The 25,367-nt window shown below is 52.1% G+C and overlaps 1 protein-coding gene across 5 annotated transcripts in view; it reads right to left on the reverse strand.

Moving 5' to 3' along the window:
* Positions 1-828: 828 nt before the first annotated feature.
* ARHGEF37 (Rho guanine nucleotide exchange factor 37) overlaps positions 829-25,367 on the reverse strand; it is a 55,975-nt gene continuing 31,436 nt past the window's right edge. For 4 of the 5 annotated variants that reach the window (XM_025867268.2, XM_025867265.2, XM_025867267.2 and 1 more), the window contains exons 8-13: positions 24,498-24,608; positions 23,368-23,697; positions 20,749-20,877; positions 17,771-17,966; positions 16,019-16,176; positions 10,572-13,469 (exon numbers count right to left, since the gene is read on the reverse strand). In XM_025867268.2, the coding sequence (XP_025723053.1) occupies positions 13,260-13,469; positions 16,019-16,176; positions 17,771-17,966; positions 20,749-20,877; positions 23,368-23,697; positions 24,498-24,608 (1,134 nt within the window). In that variant the 3' untranslated portion in view covers positions 10,572-13,259. Of the gene's footprint in view, positions 1,111-10,571; positions 13,470-16,018; positions 16,177-17,770; positions 17,967-20,748; positions 20,878-23,367; positions 23,698-24,497; positions 24,609-25,367 lie in introns of those variants that run through there. The other variant, XM_025867269.2, reaches the window with a different exon arrangement.

Raw genomic sequence — 25,367 nt, forward strand, 5'->3', positions numbered from 1 at the left:
GGGTGGGGGGCGGAGGGGCAGAGGGAGAAGCAGACTCCCGGGTGAACAGGGAGCCCAACCTGGGGCTCGATCCCAGGACCCTGTGAACATGACCTGAGCTGAAGGTGGCGACTTAACCAACTGAGCCACCCAGGCACCCCCGGCATTGTCATGTCTTGAAGTGTAGCAACTATCTTGTAAACAAGAAGAAAGCCAGCTTGAAGGACAGTCGACACTGAAGAGAACAGAGCAGAAAAATGCAAAGAACCCGAATTCTTGATTATGACACCGAGTCACCAAATTAACCTGGATCCATCCTACTTTGGGGCATCTTAGAGTGTTGCCTGAGTGGCTCGGTCAGTTAAGCGTCTGCCTTCAGCTCAGGTCATGATCCCAGGACCCTGGGATCGAGCCGCACATCAGGCTCTCCGCTCAACGGGGAGTTCTCTTCTCCCTCTCCCTCTGCCCCTCCCCCCGGCTCGTGCGCGCGCGCGCGCTCTCTCTCTCATGCTCTCTCTCTCCAATAACTAAATGAAATCTTAAAAAAAAATGCAGTGTAATAAATTTCCCTTACTGTTTAGGTCAGTCACATTGGAGTCCCCTCCTATTGTAGCCATACACTAAGTGACTCAAATAGGCTTTGCTTATAATGAAGAGAGAGGACATTTTCAACACCAGCTGTTGAGGCTCTAGGCAAGCTGAATAACTATTCTGGGGAAGTGTGGAATCCTGGAGAGAGGATAAGCCTCAGCTGCGTGCCCTTGAACACTTACACTCACCCCTCTCAGCCTCAGTGTTTTCATCTGTAAAATGGGAAGAACGACACATTCATTTGTCACTGAGGTGTGGTGAGGATTGAGACCACATATACCATTCTGACATACAATTACAATGGCTATTTATGGAAGAATCACTTTTATCTGTGCATCACTGGACCAGGATCTCAATGATGTCCAAACAATGACTTATAAGGTGGTGACACTTTATCAGAATTCCTTTACAAGCCTTTTTGAAAAATCTGGATTCCTGGAATCCATCCAGGGAGCTCATGATTCAGTAGATCTGAGATCGGGGTCTGTGTAGTAGGCAGGACTCTCCATTGCAAGAAGCAGAAAACCCAACTCAAACTGGCTAAAGCAAAAAAAAAAAAAAAAAGCAATTTACTGGCTCATGTATATGAATAGACCAGGGGGATAAACTTCAGACATGGCTGGATCCAGGTGCTCATAACATGCCACTAGGAATGTTTGTCTGTCTCTCTCTGGTCCTTTGTCATCATGGTCTGCCTCTGTGTTGGCTTTATTCTTAGCCAGCAGTTCCAAGCTGACAGCTACAGCCTAGGGACTCCGAGAAAAGAGAACATCTCTTGCCCTATGGCTCAGCCAAAATCCTGGGGCTGCCAGAGCAGCCATGCTTTGACCTGGGCTGACCACTGTCTCTATTGGCTAGGGAATATGCTCACCCCTGGAGACCCAGGGGAGTCTCCACCCAAACCACACAGGGTTGCATGTGGGGTAGGGATGGCTCTCTAAGGTGACATTGGAGCTCTCCTTGTGGAAAGAGAGAATGGGTGCTGAGTGGGCAAACATGCGATAAGGGTCAGAATCTGTATTTCTGACCAAATCACCCAATCGGTTTGGATTCACGGGGAGGTTTGCTAATGACTGCTGGATAGATTGCTGGCTTTAGGCCTTATTAGAGTCACGGAATCCCTTTCTTCCTAGGAACTCTTAAACAGGAGCCAATAAACAAGGTTGACCCAAAAACGGCCCTGTCCTAGCGGAAGGAGGGGTTTAGAAGCCTCCGGTTATTCCCCAAGCAGCCCCTAAGGCACTCCAGGGGCTCCCCTAAGCGCCCTCATTTCTTTGCTCTCTGAGGTCCCTTTGGCTCTGATTCTCCAGCCCTGCATTTGATGCAATGGGGGGACGGGTTAGGGGAGAGTCTCAAAGAGCTCACCTAATGCAGAGTCCCCACCTCCAGCCCCTGCACCTGTGTTAGAAGCCAATGCCCAAGGAGCAAATCAGGACAGGAGAGGCCAGGGGCTGGCTCAGAAGGTGCGTCAGACATGCCACATCGGATGCTTCTGGCTTTGAAAGCCTCTCCTGGCCCGAGGCCAAACAGCCTCCTGGGCTCTGCAGAGCACTGGGCCCTGGGGCTGCGTGGGTGTGTGGCCCGCCTGCCTGCCGGGGACAGAGGGGCTGCAGACGGTGCCGCACCCATTGCAGCCGACCGAGACGCCACGGGGACACACTGGCTGGGGAGACGTGGTGGAGGATGAAGCCAATTTCACACTTTATTAGTCAGTTCGGGGCCAATTAAGGCCATCCGGAAACGGGGCTGAGGCCTCTTCTCTGCCTCCTCCCTTCGCCAAGAAGAAAGGCCTGGATGGCCTGAAACGCTTCTTGTTGAAGGAGCACAATTTTTTTTTCGACTCAAACCCCCCACAGTATTCAAACCAGGAGTCGAGATCCCTCTTACTTTGCCAGAGACTGCAAAGCAGGAGAGGTGAACAAATACAGTGTGTGTTGGGTGCAGGGGCGGGGGGGGGTGGGCGGTGGAGAAGGGGAGAGGAGTTGAGTCATGTTGTTTATTACTTCATTTATTCATCCGGCATCCTTTCAACGATGTGTAGTGGGAGCCTACTATGTGCCGGCAAACTGAGCTTGGCGCTTAGTGTAATCAACCGTAACGTCCTCAGGGAAGCCTCATTCATTCCCGTGCTTTTCACTGAGCACCAACCCTGTACCCTTTGCCAGGCTCCAGGGGTGCGGTGCGAATAGGCGGACGTGGCCTCTGCCCTTGTGGAGCTGACCCAGTGGGGGAGACCCTCAAGTAAAGAGGCAATTTCAACAGGGAGGGGGAAGGACCCCAGTTAGAGGTACACATGGGAGAAGCACCTGAACCGAGCAAGGAAGGCTTCATGGAGGAAGAACGTGTCCCTGAGACTTGAAGAAGGACTTAGCAGGGTGAAGGGGATGGGGAAGGGTGTATCACCCAGAAGAAAGAGCGAGTGCCAAGGAAGCCAGAGAGGGCAACGGATCCAGTTCAGGGAGAGTGCAGAGGTCAGGGAGGGGGAGGGACAAACAGGGGCCACACCATGAAGCCATGGTCGGGAACCTACCCGGGAAGGCCCTTCCAAAGCTTGGCTTCAGGTCTGTGTTTCTGAAAGCTGGCCCCGGCAGCAGCCTTGTGAAGAAGAGAGGGAAGGCAGGAGGAAGTGGAGGCGGGAGCCACAGTCAGAGGCTGTTACAAGATGGCAAGTGAGCACGTGGGGGCCCCCCAGGGGCAGTGTTCAATGGCAGTGGGGCTGGTGAAAAGTGGGTGATTTGGGGAGATGCATACTCTATGGGGATTCTCGGTAGGTCAGAGGGTGAGTTCAGGGAACAGGGACGGGACTGGGAGTCAGATGAAGCTAGGTATAGAACCTGCTCTGTTCTTAACGTCTATGTGGCCCTCAGCAAATCCCTGTACTTTTCCTCTCTTCCCTTCACGAGCTTCATTCTCATGGAATCATGTTCCCAAGATGTGGGACCATGGGCCTCAAGTAGGGTTACCAGCTAAAACACAGGGCGTCTAGTTAAATTTGATTTGCATCTAAACATGAATAACTTTTTAGTGTAAGAATATCCCATTTGGGACATACTAACACATACTTTGATTTAGGATTGAATAAGACCGATAAAATCCCTACCTTTGAGGAACTTTCTTTTTTTAAGATTTTTTTTTTTATCCCCTGAAAAGTATGCATTTTTTTTCCAGCAAAATTGCGTTGGGGGTTATGTTATTGAGGAATGAACTGAGATGAATATGTGGAACTTTTATTTAATGGCATACTATACTAGAAATCTGAAGACCTGCAGGAGACTTAAAATTCCAACTCTTGTTATAACTTTTTAAAAGATGGTGAAGTTATAAAAATGCACATGAATCAAGTTTTAATATACTGTATGATGGGTGGGTGAGGCTGTCCATTGTACCATTTCTTTCTTTGAATTCTCAGGCATGGTTTGGCAGTGCAAGAACTCTGTAACATTAACAAATTCAATAAAAAGTAAATATATGGGAAAAAAGATTTTTTTTTTTAATTTTTAAGTAATCTCTACACAGGGCTCGAATTTACAATCTCAAGATCAAGAGCCATGTGCTCTACAGACTGAGACAGCTAGGCATCCCAAGGAACTTACTTTTTAATGGGGGGAATCAGACAACAAACAAACAAATAAACCAGAAAATAAGAGGGAGTGATAGAGTCTGTCATGATGGTAAGATGCGGTGATGCAGGAGTGAGGGATGGGGTTGGGGTGGGGAGCGCTGGAGGCCCCCCAGAAGGAGTGGTCAGCAAAGGTATCACTGAGGAGCTGCCCTTCCTGGCAAGAAGTTAAGCCTGGGGCAGATCTGGGGGAAGAGTGGCCAGAGGAGGGAAGGGCCAGTGCAGAGGCCCTGAGTCAGGAATGAGCTTAGAGTAACCGAGGGATAGAAAGAAGGAAAGCAAGCGCGGCCTTGTGCAGTGACCAAAGGGCAGGGAGGTCCGTGATGCGGTGGGAAGGGGGCAGGGGGCCATCACCCGGGCCTTTTAGGTCAGAGTAAGGAGTTGGGACTTTGTTCACTTTTAAGCAGGGGCATGCCATTCTCTAATTTACTGTTTTGAAGAATCACTCTGACTGCTCCGGGGAGAGTGGGCCGAGGGCAAAGACAAGGGTGGCAACGGAGTGGCCATCAGGAGGCTCCTGCAGGGGTCCAGCTCCCGGCGTCACTGGGAGAGCAGGCGGTGGAGACTGGAAGAGGAGCGACTGCAGGAAGGTTGCCTGGCCTCGCTGAGGGGTGGAACGTGAGGGGCTGAGCGGAAGAGGAAGCAGAGGGCATACCCGGTACTGGGCTCGAACAACCGAACGGCCAGGGGTGCCATTTCCCGGGAGCAGAAGGCTGTGGCCTTTGGGGTGGTGGTTGCAGGCTAGGTACTTGTTGCTGCTGTACTTCATAAGGAGGCAAAGAAGTATGACAGTCTCTTGGGGAGGAAGTGATATAATTCAAATTCCATATTCAATTTTATGAAAAATAACGTGATACCCACATATGGTGGTACATTAACAAAAAGCACATTATCATTGCATTACGACTGCAGAAAGGAAATGTGCACCAAGAGTTTTTTGGCTGGTGGCTGTGACTCTCCAGGTGGGGGTGGGACCACAGGACTCCCAAGGGGTGTGTCATTGCTTGGAATCTCTGTCCTGGGAGGTGGCCAGGGGTGTGAAATAAAGGAGAAGACAGATGTTGAGAGCTTTTTCCCAAGAGTGTGTGTGTGTATGTGTGTGTGTCATTGTGTTTGTATTTTTATTTTATGCTTGCTGGTCTGTCCCGTAGCTTTTTTGGGGGGTGAGGGGAGGAGTGTGAAAAAGAATGTGAGGTAAAAACATTTAGGAATTTGAAAAAAAAGGGGGCAGGCATACTCGCCAGCGCTGGCTTTATCTATATCGGCAAGGCTATCTGCCACGGCTCCCACCGGCTGCTGGGGAAGCCTCCCCGCAGCATGAAGGAATTCAAGATGGCTGACTCCAATCACCAGAGAGTATCTGAGGATGTGGTCCCAATTACCTTCCCTGGGGAACAACCTTTGGCCTCTTAAGGCATCCACTTGTTTTCAGTTTTGAAAGTGCTCACACTATGAGGAGATATTTTTCAGAGTTGGAGGTGGTGAAGGGTCAGGAAGACAGACATTAGAGGAAAGGTGAAGGCACAGGGAGTGTGAGCCCAGAGAAAAGAAAACTTGGGCGCAAGGTCACTGCCTGCCAAGTTTGGGAGGGATCCCATGGAGGGGGTGGCTGGTGTGCTCAGGGATCCATCACTTATTCAGCACTCAAGACAGCGCATCATCAGATACAGTGCCAGATGCTTCCATGTCAATATCCCAACATCCCTTTGAGGTAGGACCATTTCCTCATTTGCCCACAAAGAGGAAAGTGAGGTTTTAGAGGGATGGAGTAACTTGTTCGTGGAGGTCACACAGCTGTTCGAGCCGGGATTTGAACTCGGGCATTTTGCAACAGGAAGCCTGGGCCCCTGACCACCACCACCTCTTTCTCCTTGGTCCAGTCCACTGTGCTCGCTAGGTCCGATTCTGCCCTCAGATAGGGGGGTTTCAAGCAGCTCTAGTCCAGACCCCAGGGTTCAACATCAAGTCCCAGGTGCTGCAATCTTCGGACCTTGAGCCCAGCTCTTAGTCCTGTCTCCTGCCGGGATCTCTGTATCCTTATCTGGCCTGATCACTGAGTTCCCACAGCCTGGGACTCGAACCTCAACCCAAAGACTAGGCCCCTACTACCCCCATCTCTGACCTGACCTTGATCTCTTTCCTGCCTGGGCACTAGGAGATCGCTGTCCTCAAGTGCCCCCATGGAGGCTCTCAGCGCCTGCTGCACACCTGAGGCCTCACCCACATCCCCCATGGAGTGTGCCCTCCCACCCTCACAACTCCTTCACCCAATTCAACCCTCTTTCTTGGCCTGGCAGCTGGATCTGTGCTCCAGCCCTGGCTCTGTCCCAGGAGAGGAGCTCGGGGCTCAATCCTAACTAGGACACCAGTATGTCTTACGAAATGCCTACAGAATGAGTTCTTCAGTGATGGCTGCTGGTGAGATTTGTGTTTGTGTTTGTTTGTTTGTTTGTATGTTTTTAGCCTGCAGCACTTGAGAGCTTGCTATGTGCCAGGCACTGAATTAATCATGTCAAATCGATTCCCTCATGGAACCCTCTAGCAGCCCTGTGAGTCGTGAATAGACACTGCGCAGATTACTATTCATGCCCTGGTCCTTCCCCAGGCCAGAGGCTCTGCTGATATACTCAGAAGCCTTGAGACCCCAGAATCAAGATAAGCAGCCTCTTCCCTGGCCACGAGCCCCACCTCCACTTCCTATCTCCCTGACTTGGGGCTCACTGCCCCTCTTGAGCCAGGACCGGACTCCAGGCACTGTGGCTGGAGGGAGGTGACCCTCTCCTGCCCGTAGCCTGGCTTTGCTCTCATACAGCTAGGTGCCTTTGGGTCTCTGTCTGCCTAGGGCCCTGCAGGAACACCCTCAGCTGGCCAGGACCAGGGGCGGCCCAGCAGATTCTTACAGCTACTGACCCTGTGCATTGCCCACTCAGCTGCTGTCTGCTGCTGAGGACACTTCCAAGAGCTCCAAGGAGGAGGGCCGGATAGCCTCCTGAGCCGGGGAAGGTGCGGCAGGCCTGGTGATGGGCCCCATCCTCCCTGAGGGGCAGGGGCACCTGGGAGCCCAGTATTTCCACTGCCCTGTCCCTGCCTGCACCCCTAGCTACTGAGCAACCTATCAGTCACTAGCTGGTCAGAAGGAGAACCACTCTGCATTTTGAACAGAAAAATTTAATATAGGGAGGAGGCTACACAGGTGCAAGCAGACCCAAGAAGCACCCCAGAGATTTGCAACAGCAAACAGATGCTCCAGTCCTCAGGCTGGAGAGACACAGGGGAGACACAGTGTTATGAGTGTCCAGTATCAGAAGCTACCTGACAGGACCTGGCTGCATAGCCAGGCCTGTCCAAGGGGACTGCGGACCACAAGGGAGGGCCCGTCTGACTAGTCTGGGTGCAGTGGACAGCAGAAAGCCCTGTTTGTGGGAGAGAGGCAGGAGAATCCGGGCTGCACATGCCCGTGAACATTGCCCTGGATGGGAAACACGTGCACTCTGACCCAGCCTGGCAGCGCCACAGATGGCAGAGCATGGAAAGTTCCAGCAGTGCCTTTGGGGTGTGACAGCAGCTTCCAAGGGAAGGGCTATGCCCAACCGCAGCCAGGCCCTCAGGAGCCAGGTTCAGGGGTCTTCCTCTCCGTAGGGGAGTAGCAGGTCTTGTCACCCTCCCACATACAGGGAAAAAGGCCCTAGGAACCTTCCTCCAAATGTCATGCCATCTAAGGTCCCCATCAGAATGATAACTGTGTTTACTGAGCACTAATGTGCCCTGTGCCGTGGTAAATGATTTTATATGTTTCTCATTTATCCTTAAAAGAACTTTGTGGGATAGGTACCATGGAGATCTTCATGGGTGGGTCAGAAAATATGGCCCACATATGGCCCACAATCTAATAAAAGTTTGAAGATGGCAATAGGAACATGAGCATAAAAGGAAGCAGCACTCCCAGAGGCCCAAGGAAGGGGGATTCGTGTCTGAGTAAAGTGGAGAAACATGAAGGCATTTCACAGGAAATAGAAAGATTTGAAACGAATTCTTCAGAGGAGATTCTCCACCCACAACAGTCCACCCACACTCGGCCAGAAGATACAAAGGGAAGCCTGTCATGGCCCACACAATCCCTACACAGATTTCACATCAAAAAATAAGAACAGGGGCACCTGGGTGGCTCAGTCAGTTGAGCATCTGCCTGGGATCATGGGTCCTGGGATCGAGCCCCACGTCGGGTTCCCTGCTCAGTGGGGAGTCTACTTCTCCCTCTCCCTGTATGCCTCCCGTGCTTGTACTTTCTCTTTCCCTCTCTAACAAGTAAATAAAATCTTTAAATAAATAAATAAATACAGACAAAACCCTGGTTTCTGGCTTCTCTTGAAAAATCAGAATGTCTGGCACCACTGGGCCCTCATTCTGATGTGGAATGGTTGGAGCCAGGAAGCTACTAGCTCCTTTGGACCGTGGGCGAGTGCTCTGGGCCAACGCAGTCCCCACCACTCCCTAATGTCTTTCACCTGGTCCTTCAGCTCAACTGCGCCCCCTGCCCAGCCCCACGGGCACTTCAGGCAGACCCTCAGCAGACTGGTAGTGCCCCGCTGCCACCTGGTGGCCAGAGCTCACACTTTCCGTCATGGCGTGGCAGTGAGGCTCCTGACCTGCCGTGTCATCCATGACCACCCACACTGACTGTTCCATTTAATCCTCTCACCCACCATGTGAGAACAGGAATTGTACCCATCTTACAGATGAGAAAACAGAAAAGGTAAGTTCAGAAATTACCGATGACAAAACAGATGAGCAAGGTTAATTGAATGGATTGTTCAGGTTACCTGTTCTTCCTGATATTGCCAGGAATGGGAATGGAATCCTGCTCTTTCCATAACCCCGGCACCGGGTACTTGAGGCTCTGTCCTGCCACAACAGGCCCTACAATGACTTCCACGCTGGAAGGGAGGTCCCGGTGAGGGAGCCAGTGGCTCGCTGGGATAAGCCAGGACTCTACAAGGAGGACTTTTAGAGGACAAGGCAGGCTGGGGACGCTCATCATACTTCTTCACATGCAGAAACCATAATACGTGCATTTGCTACCTGTCTCTGGTTAAGTAGGCCTTGAGCTCAGGATTTCTAAGGCCAAGGCTGGGGCCACCACCATGCTGCCTCCCTAGGCCCGAGAAGGCCTCTCTTTCCCTTTTGCTTTTCCCAATCCCAATTATCCCAAAGAGCCCAGCACCTGCCCTGCCTCCGCCAGGAAGCCTCCCTGATCACCTCAGCCCCCAAAACTCCCCCTTACCTGACCACCTAAAAGCCTGGTCCATAGTACCACTCTGGGGCTGACAGCATCCTGCCCTGTGGTACCAGGTAACTGCCTGATGCCCGTGTGTCTTGCCTCTCCAGCTGGCGGGGAGATTTCTTCGAGGCAGGGCTTCCCATCCCCTCTGGGATGTTCATATAAGCAATGTGCGTTGAAAATCTATTCCCTGAGCCATGTGACAGAAGCTTGGGGAAATTCCAGAATGAACTGGAGCTTGCATCCTAAAATACGACCCTGGGCATGTCACTCCTCTCACTTCAGTCCTTTTGGTGGCTTTCCACTGCCCTCAGAATACAACTCAGAGCTCCTTCCCATGCAGAGCTCTCTAAGCCATCTCTTACCACATCTAGCACTCCTCCACACACCTTGTGTTTTAGCTCTACAGCATTTTGGTTCCCTGATGAAACATGCTTATGCCTACCTCTGGACCTTTGCATGTGCCCTCCCTCCCACCTTCACCCTACTCAAGTTACCCGCTAAGCCTCAGCTCGCATATTACTTCTTTCAGGAAGCCTTCCTTAGCTGCCCAGTGTCAGTGAGGGGCTGACTCCTCCACTGGGCTCCAGTGGTACCTGTCATTGCCCTATTCTAACACCAACACTGCATGTAACAGATTACTGACTTGTCCGTCTCCCTCCCCAGACTGTGAGCTTTGGGAGGACAAGGCCCCCATCTGACCTCTCTGACTTCTCACTGTATCCCAGCAGCTGAGGCCAACTCCTAGAGGCGTCAGAGGTGTGTGGTAGACCCTCATCAAATGAACACATGAGGGGCGCCTGGGTGGCTCACTCGGTTAAGCATCTGCCTTTGGCTCGGGTCATTATCTCTGGGTCCTGGGATTGAGCCCTGAGTTGTGCTCCCTGCTCAGTGGGGAGTCTGCTTCTCCCTCTGCCTCTCCCTACCCACCCCTCCGCTTGTGTGCACGCGAGCTCTCTCTAAGTAAAATCTTTTAAAAAAGAAAAAAATGAACGCATGAACAAATGAGGTCGCATTTTTATGAACAGTAGGTGTCCAGTGAGCGCCTGTCACACTGGGGCATCTGACTATCCAATGGTTAGAGTTCCGCAAACTCCAGAGACATTTTCATCTTTGAAGTCCTTTATTCTCCATGGTTCACGTCACTGATTCACCAAGCTAGAGCTCCTCACAGTAAGCAGACTTTCATTCATCTTTCCTCCATATTGTAACCTTGTCCTCATGTTCAAACCTGGGCTTGGGCCCAAAAGGTTAAAGAGGTCACACCCTGTGGCAGGGAGCAAGGGCCACCCTGGTGATCAGCCTTGTTTGGTTCCCAGGCAAATACCTTAGCAAGTTCAGTATGTGGCAGCCCCGAAGTGCAATACTTAAGACAATGCAACGGCTCCAGGCATCGGGGTGGGGGTGGGGGGTGGGGGGAGGCACATTATGTAGAGAACCCTGGAGAAAATCCAGGCCATTCACTCTCAACATGCATTTTCTTAGCCGTCGGTGATGCTGGACTTCCTTCCCTGGTCTACAAGAAACCACAACCCGTGTGCTACTGAAGACATTTTCATTTTCCCCTTGTGAGATAGATGTGGTTCCAAGTATATTCCAGGTTTCTCCCTTCTGCCTTTAAGAACATCCAGTTTTGCTCAGGTCCCTCTTAATGGCACTTAATAAATATACATTCTGGGACCGACAGAACAGGCTGTCCTCTTTCAAAGCACCTTTAAAACTGCCTGTTCAAAACATCTGAGCCAGGACAGAACTCAGAAGGGGCACATCCTACCTAGCTTACAGCTGGTGGCCACTTCTGACCGCAAGCCTGTCTCGTACACTACTGCGTGTCTAGGGTCGAGGTCCCCAGTCCTGGTGACACACCAGAAGCACCTGGGGAGCTTTTTGAGCTCCTGAGGGCCTGGCCACACCCCAGACCAACTCTATTACAATCTTTGTGGGGGCGGGGGGCGGGGAACTGGCAAGCAGCCAGGCTGAGAAGCCTGAGCGGGGGTTCTAGTCCACAGGAAATTCTCAGTAAGCACTGAGGAACCCACAAATGGATTTCCTATATTATTATCTGCTCCCCTATGCCTCCTATTTGTATTAGAAATCTGAGTAGGAAAAAGAAAGGAAAATGAGTCAAGAGCATCTCATAGAGTGGATGTGGTGCTGGGACAGGGCCGGTGGGGACTGAGTTTCTCATGCATGATGCATCTTCCCACTTGCACAAGCTGAGGAGTCGGGTGAAGATCTCACACAGGCATGTATATATTTCTTCAAAGCCCTCCAAAAGCCAGAGCTAACAGCGTTAGGCACTACAGTTATAATACCATGGAGATGTTCTTGGAAATAAGTCTAAACTACCATTGGATTTTCCCCCACACTCTCCAACTTGGGTCGGTCCCCAAATATATAATTTGTATTACAGATCAGACTGGACCACCATTTCCCACTTCTGTGAATCTTGAGATGTATCTTAGCTAAACTGACAACCTGGAGAGGATGATTCAACACTGGCTGCACCCAAAATGGCCCCATTGGGTCAGTCTGCCTTCAACAGGAACTGTTTTTCCATTTCCAGGTCCTAGAAAGGGATGACAATGGGTTTGATCTCACCAAGTTCAAGAGACTGGCTACCTAGAACGCAGCATGGAGAAGGGTCCTGAGGTGCCCCTGGGCTGAGGGGAAAGGTCACCACACTGATTCCCAGTGTCTGCCATGGCCTGGGCAGGGCCAGCAGCAGCACGCATGCTTGTCTGCAGCTGGGCCGGTGGAGGCTGGAGCCATCCTGAGACCACTTCCGGGTGCATCCTGCTACCAGTGGCAATTTACATTTATATCACGCTTCACAATTTACAAGGAGCTTCCCTCAGGCCATTCTCACCACAAACCTCTGAGTTAGGTCTTTGTGGATGGGAAAACTGAGGTTGTGTCCTTTGTCTAAGGCCCTACAGCCAACTGACATCACATTCACCTGCCGCCTCCAGGCCCTGAAACCACCCGGGGATCCCCCTGGCTCCCGACTTCCATAAAGAGGAAAGCAAACCAACACCCAAGCTCCCCCACCCACCAGGCTGTTGATCACCTGCTGCACAGAGTTGCCTAAGCAATTTGCATGTCCTTTGTTCCCTAGTCCAGAGAACACAACAGCCTCATACGCCCCACGTAACACACCCTCAAAATCTCCCGTTCCCTGGAACAGTCTCTGGATTTGCCTAAACACATTCCAGAACTGTGACCTGGCCACACCCGCTCTGAGACTCAGCCAAGAATCTCCTGGGAACCTTTCCGTTGCCCTCACAAGCCCGTTCTCCTCAGCTAGAGAGGGTTCCGAGGGGGTTCACTGCCCAAGATAACTCAGCTACCAGTGTGGGTCGGCTGCGGTGTCTCCTGATGCCACACGGAGGGAGTGCACCATCAGGCCAGGCAGCTCTGGACTTGTCCAGTGCCCCCCTCCCCGCAACCCCATCGCACACAGGTAACATTCACCTGGGTGACCCACTCTGGTGGGCAGGGCTAGATGAGAGCACAGGTAAGCTAGGCCATAAGCCACAGCAAGTTCTCATCGCCTTGACCTGCCAGCCAGGCTGTTGTGACCTCAGATGGGAACCACCTTTTCTGCAGACCTGACGAGCGGTTCTGGCTGGAGCCTTTCTTGCTCACCCATGCCAGGCACTCCTGCAAGGCCCACCCACCTCTCTGGTTGCCCTTCACCCTACCTCGGCCTGATCTTCCCTTCCGCCCCCGCAGGGTCCTAGCATCTAAGCCTCCCCGTCCCTTGGCAGCATGGGCTCCGTGGCGGGCACCCTAGGAGGGCACACTCCAGCCCCATGGAGCTGGGCTCGCGGCCCTGGCCAGGAAGCTGGAAGGCACATAGCCCCGCTGCTCGTTCACTTCCACGAGGCTCCATTCCGGGTTCCCCTTCTTGTCCTGGGCCTCCAGGACAGTCACCAGCTGGCCCGCCTGCAGACTCACTTCATGGCTGCTTCTGGCCACAAAGGGGTACACTGCCACCACCTGAAATACATGGGAGCGACATAGAAACAGCCAGAGCGGGGAGACAGACAAACCCAGCGCAGAGACACTGTTCATCCTGCTCACCCCCCGCCCCGACCCGACTCAGTCCCCAAGGCTGGGCAGTCACCGCCTCCCAAGGACATCCTCATGCTAAAGATGAAGGCTGCTGCTTCGTCTTCCGCCAGCAACACCTACTGTGTGCCAGGCTCTGTTCCAAGCGCTACCTGGCCTTGACTTTCACCGTTCTATAATTCCATTTGCCCCGTTTTTCAGATAAGGAAAAAGAGACTCAGAGAAGTCAAAGAGCTTATTCAAAATCACATGGCAACGAAGCCAGGCCTGTCAGAATGGGTGCCCTCGGTCCACTGCTGCCACCCCACTGAGCAGAGGACATGGCACCCTCTCCCCCAACACCTTGCCCAGATCTGATGGTGTCACCCGCCCAGGCCTGCTTCCCAACTTGGAGTAGAGACTAGCGGTTGGGGGACTTGGTTAATTTTTAGGGAAAGGCATTGAACTGGACAAAAAACTAGAGGGGAAGGCATTTATTAGGCTAATATTTCATTTCCCTGGCCTCAGTTTCATCATCTGCAAAACAGAAGTAATAATGTCCTCCCCTCCAGGTAATTGTGGGAATTCGACAAACGATGTACGCCTGTGCCTGGTACATGCTCAGGGCTCAGTAAATGCAGGCTGCTCTGGTCCTGTTTACCGTCCCTGCTGTCAGAAGCTGGGGAGGACTGGGATGACCCCACGAGTGTGGACCTGTGAACAGAGGAAGCAGCTGATGTGTCTGAGAAGACGGACAGCTGGGCTCACCCACAGCAGGGTTCCTAGAGACGCTGCCCACACTGGGTGGAGCTGGGGCCAAGCGGGGTGGCCAGGCCCTCTGGGGAGCTCCTCGTGGGTCCTTTGCTGAAAGGCAGGAATGCCCAGCAGGAGGCAGCCCCGATGCACCACTCGTAGCTAATGCTCCAGGCACTGGCCCTCAGAGCCTTCCCAGGGATGTGCCACAAGCCGCACACCTCGGATTCCACAGGCTTCTCTGCAGCCCCACGCCACCCACCTGAGGCTCCTCCCTGGCCTGAGGGCTCCCTGGGCTATTCACTACCAGCCTCTGGGCTCCCGCTGCTGCTCCCTGTCACTGCTCCTGCCCTTTCTGCTGCTCACCTGTCACCGGTGAAGCCCTTTTCTAGCTGGGAGCGTGGCTGCCGTTTACTGAGGCTCACTTTGGCCCGGCCTGGCCTTCCTATCTCATCCAGCCCTCACAGTGACCCCACCGAGCTTCTCCTCCCTCGAGGACTCCATCCCAGCCAAGCCAAACCCTTTCATGGCTTCCCATCACCTTTTGTTTGTTTTGAGATAGAATTCAAATACCGTAACAGTCATTTTTTCAAAGTGTACAATTCAGTAGTTTTTAATAGGTTCAAAGGCTGTACAACCATCATTACTAATTCCAGAACATTTTCATCCCCTCAAAAAGAAACCCCATACAAGATAGCAGTCCTTCCCAACCCCCAACCTCCCCCCTGCCCCTGCCCCGGTGCAGCCAACCACTACTCTACTTCCCATCTCTATGCATTTGCCTGGTCTGGGCATTTCACATAAACAGAGTCATACAACACGTGGCCTTTTGTACGCAGTTGCATGTGACAGCACATACTGGCCCTTCCTTCTTTTTTATGGCCGAGTAATATGCCATTGTATGGATATGCCACATTTTGCTTATCCATCCATCTGCTGATGGACATTTCAGTGGTTTCCACTTTCTGGCAATTATGAATAATGCTGTTGTGAACATGCATGTAGGTTCCCCACTGCTCTGAAGCGAAGGCTGACACCCTTGCCAAGGCCACAAGGCCCTGCCTACCTCTCTAGCAGTACCTCACCCCTACCCTCTCTTCCCCGGCCACACCCCCTTCATTCAGTTCCTCACGCACCCCTCCTTTGTGTGTACACACACACACACACACACACACACACACACACCGGCCCCTTTGCGTTCACTAGGCATGCTTTCTGGGGAGCTCTTCACACCCACAGCCTGGCACAGTCCCTTTATCCAATTAATCCCTGCTCACCCTTCAAATCTGAGAAAAACCACCATTCTTAGAAAAGCTTTTCCTGAACCTCTCCCACCTAAGGCTCTGGCATTTATCACTGCTCTAACTTTACAATGATTCACATGATTATTTTATTAATTGCTGTTTTCCCCACCCCCAGATTATAAATCTGAGGAAGGCAAGGACCAAGATTTACTTTTGCTCATTATTCCATCTCTCATCCGGCACATTGCCTGGCAAATACTGAATGAATGAATGAATGAATGAATGAATCCTACTTGCCCTGCTGATAGGGAGCAAGGGTTTGTTGATGTGGCAGGGATGGGAGGCTCCTTTTTCCAGGTTCACTCCTGACCAGGACACTGGTGTGGCCACTGACCAAGGCCCTGGCCTCACAGGATGGTAGCCTCTTCCAACAGGAGGGAAATCAAAGCCCCACTCCAGGTGGCCATGGGGAGGCAAACCCCACCCCTCTCCCACACTCACCTGGGTCACCACTGGGACAGAGGGAACGGGCGCTGGAGTGGGCTCTGGCGTTAGGTGACGGGAGTCCTTGTGAGGCCACTCCTGCTCTTTGACCTCCTCCTGCCTGGGGATGACGCGGTATAGATCCAGTTTCCCAGCTGGCACATACCCTCGATGTCCTACAGGACATGCAGAACGTTATCTGGCTGCAGACCACCCTTCCCATCCCTTTTAGTGACAGAGGAATCAGCCCCATTCAGGGATGTGAATGCCTCCAGCACAGCTTCCCAGCACTAAAAGGGACCAGAAAAAGTCATCCAGGCACCTCCCACACCCACCCCTAACCAACCCACACTCACTCTTTCCAGCTTCTACTTGCACACCCCCAATGACAGGGTGCTTATTCCCTACTGAGGCAGCCCACTCTGTTTTGAACAGCTTTGACAGACATAAGAAGTTCTTCCTTGGGCTGGTATAAACACAGCTTTCCTGGTGCTGGGCCCACTGATCCCTTTCCCCTTGAGCAGAGGCCTAGAGCAGGGCTGTTTCCTCACCCAGGATGGCCTTTTCCAGGAGGCAGCCACTGCCTCTCTCTTCACTGAGTACCCTCAGTTTCTGCTCATGAACAGCTACTCCAGTGCTGTCCTGGTCGCTATCACTGCACATGGCCAACACCTCCTGAGAGTTTGCTAGGTGCCAAACTGGCATTCGATTATCCAGTCTTCACATCAACCCTCCAGGTCAGTACTGTTGTTTCCATTTGATGGCTGAGCCACTGCAGCTCAGAGAGGCTCTGTAACTTCTCTGAGGTCACACAGTTAGTAAAGTGGCTGATTTGGAATCCAAACCCAGTCTTCTTGACTACAGCGGCCAGCCTGAATCCCCGTTCAGCTGTTTGTCAACTTGAGTCACGAGACTGCCCTTTCACGGTTTCTGCTGGATTTGTACTGTTTTCTTAATTTCTTTTAAAAATAGGCTCCATGCCTAGCGTGGAGCCCAACATGGGCTTGAACTCATGACCCTGAGATCAAGACCTGAAGCAAGATCAAGAGTCACCCACTTAATTTTTTGATAGACTCACTTTTTAAAACTTAGACTTGTTCTATTAATAATATGAATAAAATCACAGGTTTATGTACTAGCTATAGTTTCTCTCATATGCAGAAAAATATTTCAGTAACAATTATGATAAACTGAAGGGGGAAAACTCTCTGTGGGTCCCCTCCCAATAATCCTGTGTGACCCTCATCTTGTGGGTCACAGGCCCCTTTTTGGAAGACATGGCTGGGCCATCTCCTCTTGGGTTCAAGGTGCCACCTGCCTCCTGCCCAGTTACACTGGGGCACCCAGACCTGAGTGGCACATCCAAGGGTGGGACCAGTGCACGGGAGACAGGACCACACATCCTCGTTCTGGACGCCAGATGTTTCCCTGCAGCTGGGATCCAAGCGCGCCCTCTCCGCATATCTACATCTTTTGGGGTGATGCTGGAGATCTCTCTGTACATTTCTGTCTACCCCAACGGTCTGTGAGGTCCCGAAGGCACACAGTAGGTGCTGAATAACGGATGTAGCAATGTAAGACTCACTTCCTCTTAGTGGCATGTCACAGGCCACACTAAGCTGGCTGTGCCCCAAGCCCTGCACTTTCACCTATGTCAGTTCCCATCCTGGATTTGCACAGCCAGACCCCTGCCCACACCTGGATCTCCCCACTGGTTCCTGTTGGGGGGTTTCCCAGAGGGAGGGGAAGAGCCCATGAAGCCCCACGTACCCCCGGTGTCCACCAGCCAGCGACTGCTGTTGCCTCTGGTGTCCTTGTTTTGAAGGAGAGCCACGATTTGGCCCCGTGGCAGTGTCAGGTCCAGAGTCCCAGCCCCACTGACGCTGCTTGTCACCTGGTACAGCTTTTCGGGGCCATACCTGCTCAGGAGAGCCTGCACCTGGCGTTCAGCCCCTGGAAGGAGTGGCTGGGAGGAGGGAAGGGACAAAGAGAGACACAGGTGCCTGAGTTGGCGTGTCAGAGCTGGCGCCAGCGTATGCCCACGTGCTGACAACCAGGAGTCCCATGCCGATCCTACCTCTGCTGCCAGTGGGCAACAGTCTCCTCGCTAACAGATGGCTGGGTTAGAGGAAGAACACACTCTTAGGATCCAAAGGGATCTCAAAAAACAAACAAACAAACAAAAAAACCCACACAAAACACCCTCTCATTTGACCTCTAACATCCCTCCTAGGTCTAAACTTCCTGGATTTTCTAAAATCCTAATTCAGGTTCCGAAAGTTCTCAGTTACAGAACTCTAGGATGGGGCCCTAAATTCTGGCCACAGCATCAAGCTAAATTATCCCACAGGAAAAAGCCTGGCACAGGTCTTTTGGCCTGAATGAGCAGGACCATGAGCGTCACGCGAGCAGCAGGCGTGTGGCTGCTTTGACGGCCGGCAGAGGGTGACGCGTGCAGACCCTCCCTCACGTGTGAAGGGAGTGCTAGCTTTTATTCCACAAGTATTTATTGAGCACCTACTGTTTACAAGGCACAGTAAGCCTTGTGAATGGGGTAAAAGAAACACAGAAGGGGCGCCTGCGTGGCTCAGTTGTTAAGCGTCTGCCTTCGGCTCAGGTCATGATCCCAGGGTCCCGGGATCGAGCCCCGCATCGGGCTCCCTGCTCAGCGGGAAGCCTGCTTCTCCCTCTCCCACTCCCCCTGCTTGTGTTCCCTCTCTCGCTGTGTCTCTCTCTGTCAAATAAATAATAAAATCTTTAAAAAAAAAAAAAAGAAACACAGAAGACAGCTTTGCCCTGATGGAAACTGCCATCTAGCTGGGACGAATGCCTCAGTGGCGCTGTCCATGCATCCAAAAATCTGGCATTGCCTTTGTTTTCTTGTTCATTGCTTCCAGCAAAAGTATCACCAAGAAGAGACTCAGCGGTGACTGTCCCTTTTTGTAAAACAAAGAAACTAAAAATGTTGCATATAGATTCACTATATACTCTGACTATATGTGTGTGTGTGTGTGTGTGTGTGTGTGTGTGTGTGTGTATAGAGATCATATTCTATGTGGTTATTTCTGTGGGGAGGTGGTGCTTGGTGTAGGAAAAGCAGACAGAAGTGCCCTTCAGGGACGTCTCGGCACAGACTCTGCCAACTCTAGTGGGGTTCACTAGTCAGGATCAAGAGCTAGGAGAACCTGATGTTTCTAAACAGGCCCTTAGGTGGAAGTGGAGACAGCGTAGCTTTTTTTCAGAATAGAGGTGTTACCCTGAGTATGAAAGCCAGCAGTGTAGAAACATTTGCCTTCTTTCTCAAGTCTGAGAGGCCCCCGCAGAGAACAGCAGTATTCCCTGGAGGGACCAAGGGGAGACATGGGAAAATATCACGAGGACTGCTTCTGTCTAGGTGACCACCTCACTTCTGTGGGTTCTGAACCCTTAGCCAAAGAAGTCAGGAATTTATAAGAGGGGTGTGGGGGGGGCCAAAACAAAGGTGGAAAGGAGGGGGCGTCTCTTCTCTTCCTACCAATTTGCAACACACATTGGGATTATGCTGTTCCCATTTGTTTCTCTTTTTTGTTTCTCTGTGTCTTCTCTTTTTTCTACAATCAGCATGGAATGCTTTTCCAATAAGACAAATGTTATTGTGTCTCAAGTAGCAAGAGAGAGGAGCTTCCCAGGACTCATCCCAGCAGCTGCTCTGCTCTTTACTTTCTTTCTTTTTTAAAAAAATTTTTTTTAAGATTTTATTTATTTGAGAGAAAGAGTGAGTGAGTGCTCTTTACTTTCTGCCCCATCCTCGCCCCACGCTGCAGGGCCCATGCCCCCGCCATGGGACTTCTGGCTGGGACAGCCTCGGTGTGGGGGAGGAAAGGCGGTGGCTGTGGCCCAAGGAAGAGTCCACTCTCCTCCTGCGTCCCTGATGGCCTCTGGCCTTCTCTGCGTTCCAGTCAGGTGTGCAGGCCACCTCTATGGGCCAGCTCCGCTGGGCTCCTTTCCTTGTCTCTCTGGGTTTCTGGAGCCCCCTTCTCCCTTCTGGGGAATCCTGGCTGTCTCCCGGCCCTTCACTTCACATTTCACATGTGACTGAACACACAGTTTCAGGATCCTCTCATCCAGGTCTGTCCCCATGTGGAGCCCCCTCCTCCCTTCAGCTACTTCAGTTCCACTTCTGAAATATACTCCCTGGGGACATCCTTCAAGTGCACTGAAAGATACCCTTTCCTTCTATTTTAGGGAAAAATACTTTACCCCAAAAAAGCATTTGGCCAGTCAAAGTCTGTAAACCATAACGCAGCTGAAATACTGTCTTTTGCAATTAAAAATTCCATAGCAAAAAGAAAATTTAAATGATTTGTTATTCCAACTTTTTATTCATCCTGAATGCTGGTATCTGAAGCCAGTTCAGTCAGATGGTGAGGAAACAGGGGCTTTGATTAAAAGAATGTGAAGTTCCAGGTTTGGGGATGCTAATGCCACTTGTCTGTGATTATGTCTAATTACACTAATATTCTACTGTTCTGCTCTTATGCTTATTGGCCATGAAGAGCATGTGTGTAGGTGGTGTGAATCCCAACACCCCCTCCAGCTTACAGACAGAAAGAGAGGGAAAGGGTACAGGGAACCCTGGGGGAGGAAAAGGAAAAGGAAACGGAAACAGGATTGGGCCTGACCCCACTGGCAGGTGAAGGACTGGACAGTCTGCGTTCTTTGGCCTCCCCCAGGGAGTATATTTCAGTCTGCGGGGTAAGGAGACTTACTTGCATGGTGGGAGGTGGCAGCACTTTCTCAAAGTTCTCTTGAAAGGAGCGAAGCTGGTGACCAGTCTGGCCCAGTGCGTCCTCCACCAGCTTCCTGAAGGCTGGCTCCGAGAGGTGGTAGTGGGGCAGCTGGGTGGGACAGACACTGTCGTCAGAGCCATCTCCAGGAGAAAGGGGACAGAAAGACTCTAGCAGCCTACATCCTAGCCCCAGATGTGGGAAGATGGGTCTTTACGTCTTTGTCAGCTGTAGTTTTTGTCTGCTGACTGCCCCACTTGGTGTCCTTCAAAAAAGCATCCCTCCGTGGGAGTCCAGGAGTACTGCCCGCCGTGGGGCACCAGCCCCAGGGCTGGCAGGCACGGCCTCCCTTCTCCCATCCACTGCGAGCAGCCCACAGACTAAACAATGAACCTAAGCAAGGCCAAGCACAAGCCTCCCGTCAGAGTTAGTATATGAAGGCTGAGAATGAGAGGAAAACTTTTCCTTTAGATGCTGAGGCATAAAATCAGTCTCTCCCACTGTGCAGAAAAAGGTTGGCCTGACAGTGAAGCCAGCCCAGACAGGGAAACAGAGCTAGGAGGTGGAGCGAAAGCCGGAGCCCTGACAACATTGTTTGTACTGAATGCACCCTGCCCGGGGCTCGATCCCCTCCTGGGCCTCCCAGTTATGCAAGTCAAGACGTCCTTCTTTATGCCTCAGCTGGTCTGGAATCCAAGAAGTTCTGAGTAATGCTCCATCCGGAGACCCTGGCCCTGCTAGCCATCTCCTGCATTCTTCCCACACAACCTAGGAATGAGTAAGACCCACAGCTAAGAGAGACATGTCCTCTCTGCTTGTCACCAAGCTCGCTGCTCTTGGGTCTGACTTAGAGCCTTTCCCCCTGTCCCCAGGATGCAGACAGATTGAGGTTCTACCTCATGCAGGCCTTTCCCGGGGTCCATAGGACTGGTCCAGGGGGATGGGCCATGGGACACAGACAAGGAAGCTGGCACCAATCACCGGCAGGCTCTAACATTCTAAATGACAGGCCCAACCAGGAAAGGCCCTCTTTCTGCTTTTATAAAGTTGATCTTCCTGCTACTGGCATCCTGCAACACTCCACAGCCCGCGCATCCCAGTCTGAACACAAGGGGCCTGGCAGCCCAGGAGACAGAACTAGAGGGCGGGAAGAGAATGACAAGATCATCTAATCAGATTGACCCTCTGCCTTCAGGAAAGAGAAATGCTTCTTTTTGCAGATGGTTCAGGCTTAATTAAATTCAAAAAGCGTGTCTGAGACAGAACTCTGTACTAAATGCTTTGAAGGCCAAAAAGAATAAAAGCCTATAGTTCCAGCCCTCCTCAATAAGGAGAAACAGCTTCATCCAGCACCCCAGCTGAAGGCAGGCTCTGCGAAGTGCTTAGCACAGCACCTCCTAAAGGCTGTTGGAGTACACACGATGGGGAGACGGGCTCTCCCAGCTGCAAGGAGGGGGCTTCTGAGAGCTTCACGGAGAGATTCATTCATCTGTCACATATTTGGGGAGTTCCTACCATGCACCAGGCACTGTGAAAGGCATGGGGAGGGCACTGGGCTGGGGGGTATTTCAGGCCAAAGAAGCGGTCTGTGCAAAAGGACGTGGTCCCACTCAGAAGCAGTGTGCTGCAAGTGGGAGCACAGGGCGGACTGGGACCAGGAGCCACCAGGGCAGTGGGGCACGTGCATTTCAGAGGAAGTTTCATGCAACACACTGCACGGGCGTGGCTGCGCTGGGGACCATGAAGCCCAGGAGACAGCGTGTGGTATGAGGAGTGCTGGCCTGCCCTGGGGGCCAGGCGCACAAGCCCCTCAGCTCTGACGCTGACATCAGAGACAGATCTGAAAGCAGCTTGGTCTTCTTCCCCGCATCAACCCCGGTCTTCTTCCCTGTGTCAACCCCTGTCTTCAAAGCTCTGAATTCAAAGTTTGCACTTGGAAGTTTGTCCAAACTTCTTTGCAATCTATTTCTGCTTTCAGCAGATAGCTCTTCTAATAGGCTGCCAAGCACTCTTCAGAGCCCAGGCTGCGGGATGTGAACTGCCAGGGTTCGAATCCTGCTGTCGGCTGTGTGGCCTTGGGCACGCTGTCTAACCCCTCTGGGTTCGGCTTCCTTTTGCAGTGAGGTTGCCGATGATAACTACTCTGTAGGGTCAGTGTGAGGAAAACTGGGATAACACAAGGAAGTACACCGTACGCGCTCACGAGGACGCAGCGGCTAGAAGTAGTAACAGCAGCGGGAACGCCAACTGGAGACACTGACTCCCGACCGCGTAGAAGGGGCCTGGCCTCTGTCACCGACTTCTCATACATTCCAAGGAGGGGCCCCAAGGTCTGCTATTTTCCCAGCAAAGCCTCTTCTGCTTCTGAATCCCAGAGCCCAGGAATTGCCTGGAGTCCCAGTTCTATCCTTGTTTGCATGATCGGGTCCCATTACTGGAGGGACAAGCACAAGAGAGGTCCAGAAGGTGCCCGGGGCCGCCTGCTGCACACCTGATGGCCTAATGTCCCTCCATCCCAACCCCCGCGAACAGCTAGCTGCAGGCGCCCTGAGGCCCCGCCTGGCTGTTCCCCAGAGGCACCCCGGGTCCCAGAGGCCTTACCTGGGCCAAGCTGCCCTCTGCCCTCTGCAGAACTTGTTGAGCAAGCTCCCTCTGGAGGCCCACGAATGTGCGCAGGATCTGGCCCAGCCAGCGCGTGGCCAGCTGGTTCAGCTGTGGGAGCTCGGCCACTAGCAGGGAGTTGAGGGCCTGGTACGTGTGTCGGGCCTCCTGCTCCTCGTACGTCACGCTGCCCACCTCCAACAGCTTCTCTTCCACCCTCTCGAAGTCCAGTAGTTTGTCCAGACGCTTCTTGATCAGGTTCTGAGGGCCAGCCAGGGCTTTAGCCAGGCTGCACAACGGCTGCCACACCAGGCCTTTCAGCCTCTGCTTCTGCGGGGAGAGGGGAGCTTGGGGTTGGGGAAGGAAGCGGCAGAGGCCAGGCACCGGGAGAAGGGGTTTTGGAGGGAGCTAGGACCGGGCTGTAGTCCCACCCCCACCGACTCGCTGTGACTTCTTGCATGTTATCTAAACTTTCTGGGCCTCAATGTGCCCATCTGAACAATGGGGACAGTGCATGTATGAGCTTAGCAGAGGGCCTGGCACTTCCTAACATCTGTGCACAGCTCTTAAAAGATTTTGTAGAGAGGAGTGACCACAAACACAGTCTTTGGGGCTCAGATCCCATCTTGCCACCGACCATCTGAATTACCTGGGAAGTCACCCTCTCTGAGCCTCCACCTCTCACCTGCAGAATGGGACTCTTAACAGCATCTACCCCATAAGCTGGTTGTGAGGATTAATGGAGATGAAGAATGTAAAGGGCTGAGCAGCTTATCTGCCTGGCAGATAGTGAGGCACAGCAAACATCAGCTGGGGCTATTTTTAATCAGTAAAATGCATTAATAATAATCTCTGCTCTGCTGGCTACTCTGGGCAGTTATGGATATGACAATCATATAAAGGGCCTGGCTTCTAAATAGTATTCCTTTTTTTTTTAAGATTTTATTTTTAAGTAATCTCTACACCCATAGTGGGGCTCGAACTCACACTGAGATCAAGAATTGCATGCTCTACTGACTGAGCCAGCCAGGAGGCCCCTAAATATTACTCTTTTTTTCTCCTAAATATTATTCTTCCCAGGCTCTGCCACCTGCCTCACAAAGAAAGGAGAAAGGAAAAGCTCCACTCACAAAGTGTGGGAAGGCCTGGAGCTGGAGGTCTCTCATCAGGCTGCAGTGCTGTACCACAGGCCCCCCAGGGATGTCCAGATCGTACTCCTGGGGCCTGAAGCGGAGGAAAGCCTGGACCCAGAGCAAAGGAGAGACAGCCAATCAGAACCCATCATAGCCCTCTCACGCCCGTCCCTCCCCCGCCCCCCGAAGAGGCTGTCCGGGTTCTCTGCACACCCACCATGACAGGGAAGCACACAGCCTATTCCATCCTTGCACAACTTGGGTGATTAAAAAGTTCTTCCTTAGACTAAACCAACATTTTTCTCCCTATTCCAGTGCTGCTCAAACTTCGTGTTTGCATAGCACCTCTGTGATTTTACTGCCATGTCTATATTCCACGTATTCTATTAATACTTGAAATCAACAAACCATTCCTATTTATATCAATGTATTTTTAAAAATCACCTTATGACACTACCATAATGGGAAAACCAGCAATAACTGCCACACATAGCCATGCAAGAATAACTGTGATAAAAACAAACAATGTCATTAAGTTCTGTCCAGACATCCCTGCCTGCAGAAGGCTCCCAGCCCAAGACCTGCTCTGCCTGTGTTAAAGACATACCAGCAAAAGCAGCTTCTCCTGCACTCAGAGGATTAAAAGAGGGAGTCACGTGCTTGCTGTGGGATTCCATGTCAACAACTGTGTTGTCATGAAAGCCTGCATCTGGGGGAACATAACCTAAAGCTTCCAAATATCTGTCCTACCCCACAAAGCCAGATGGGGCTTCCACGTGCCTCTGCTTTCTCTCTCATGGCTTCTCCATCCTCTCTCGCGTGGGCTCAGGGAGCTGCCCCTTCCGTCTCGCTGCACTGTGACAGGAT

This window comes from Callorhinus ursinus, unplaced genomic scaffold (genome assembly GCF_003265705.2).
Source record: "Callorhinus ursinus isolate GAN/ISIS: 27379988/994484 unplaced genomic scaffold, GSC_fseal_2.0 scaffold3, whole genome shotgun sequence".
NCBI lineage: Eukaryota > Metazoa > Chordata > Mammalia > Carnivora > Otariidae > Callorhinus > Callorhinus ursinus.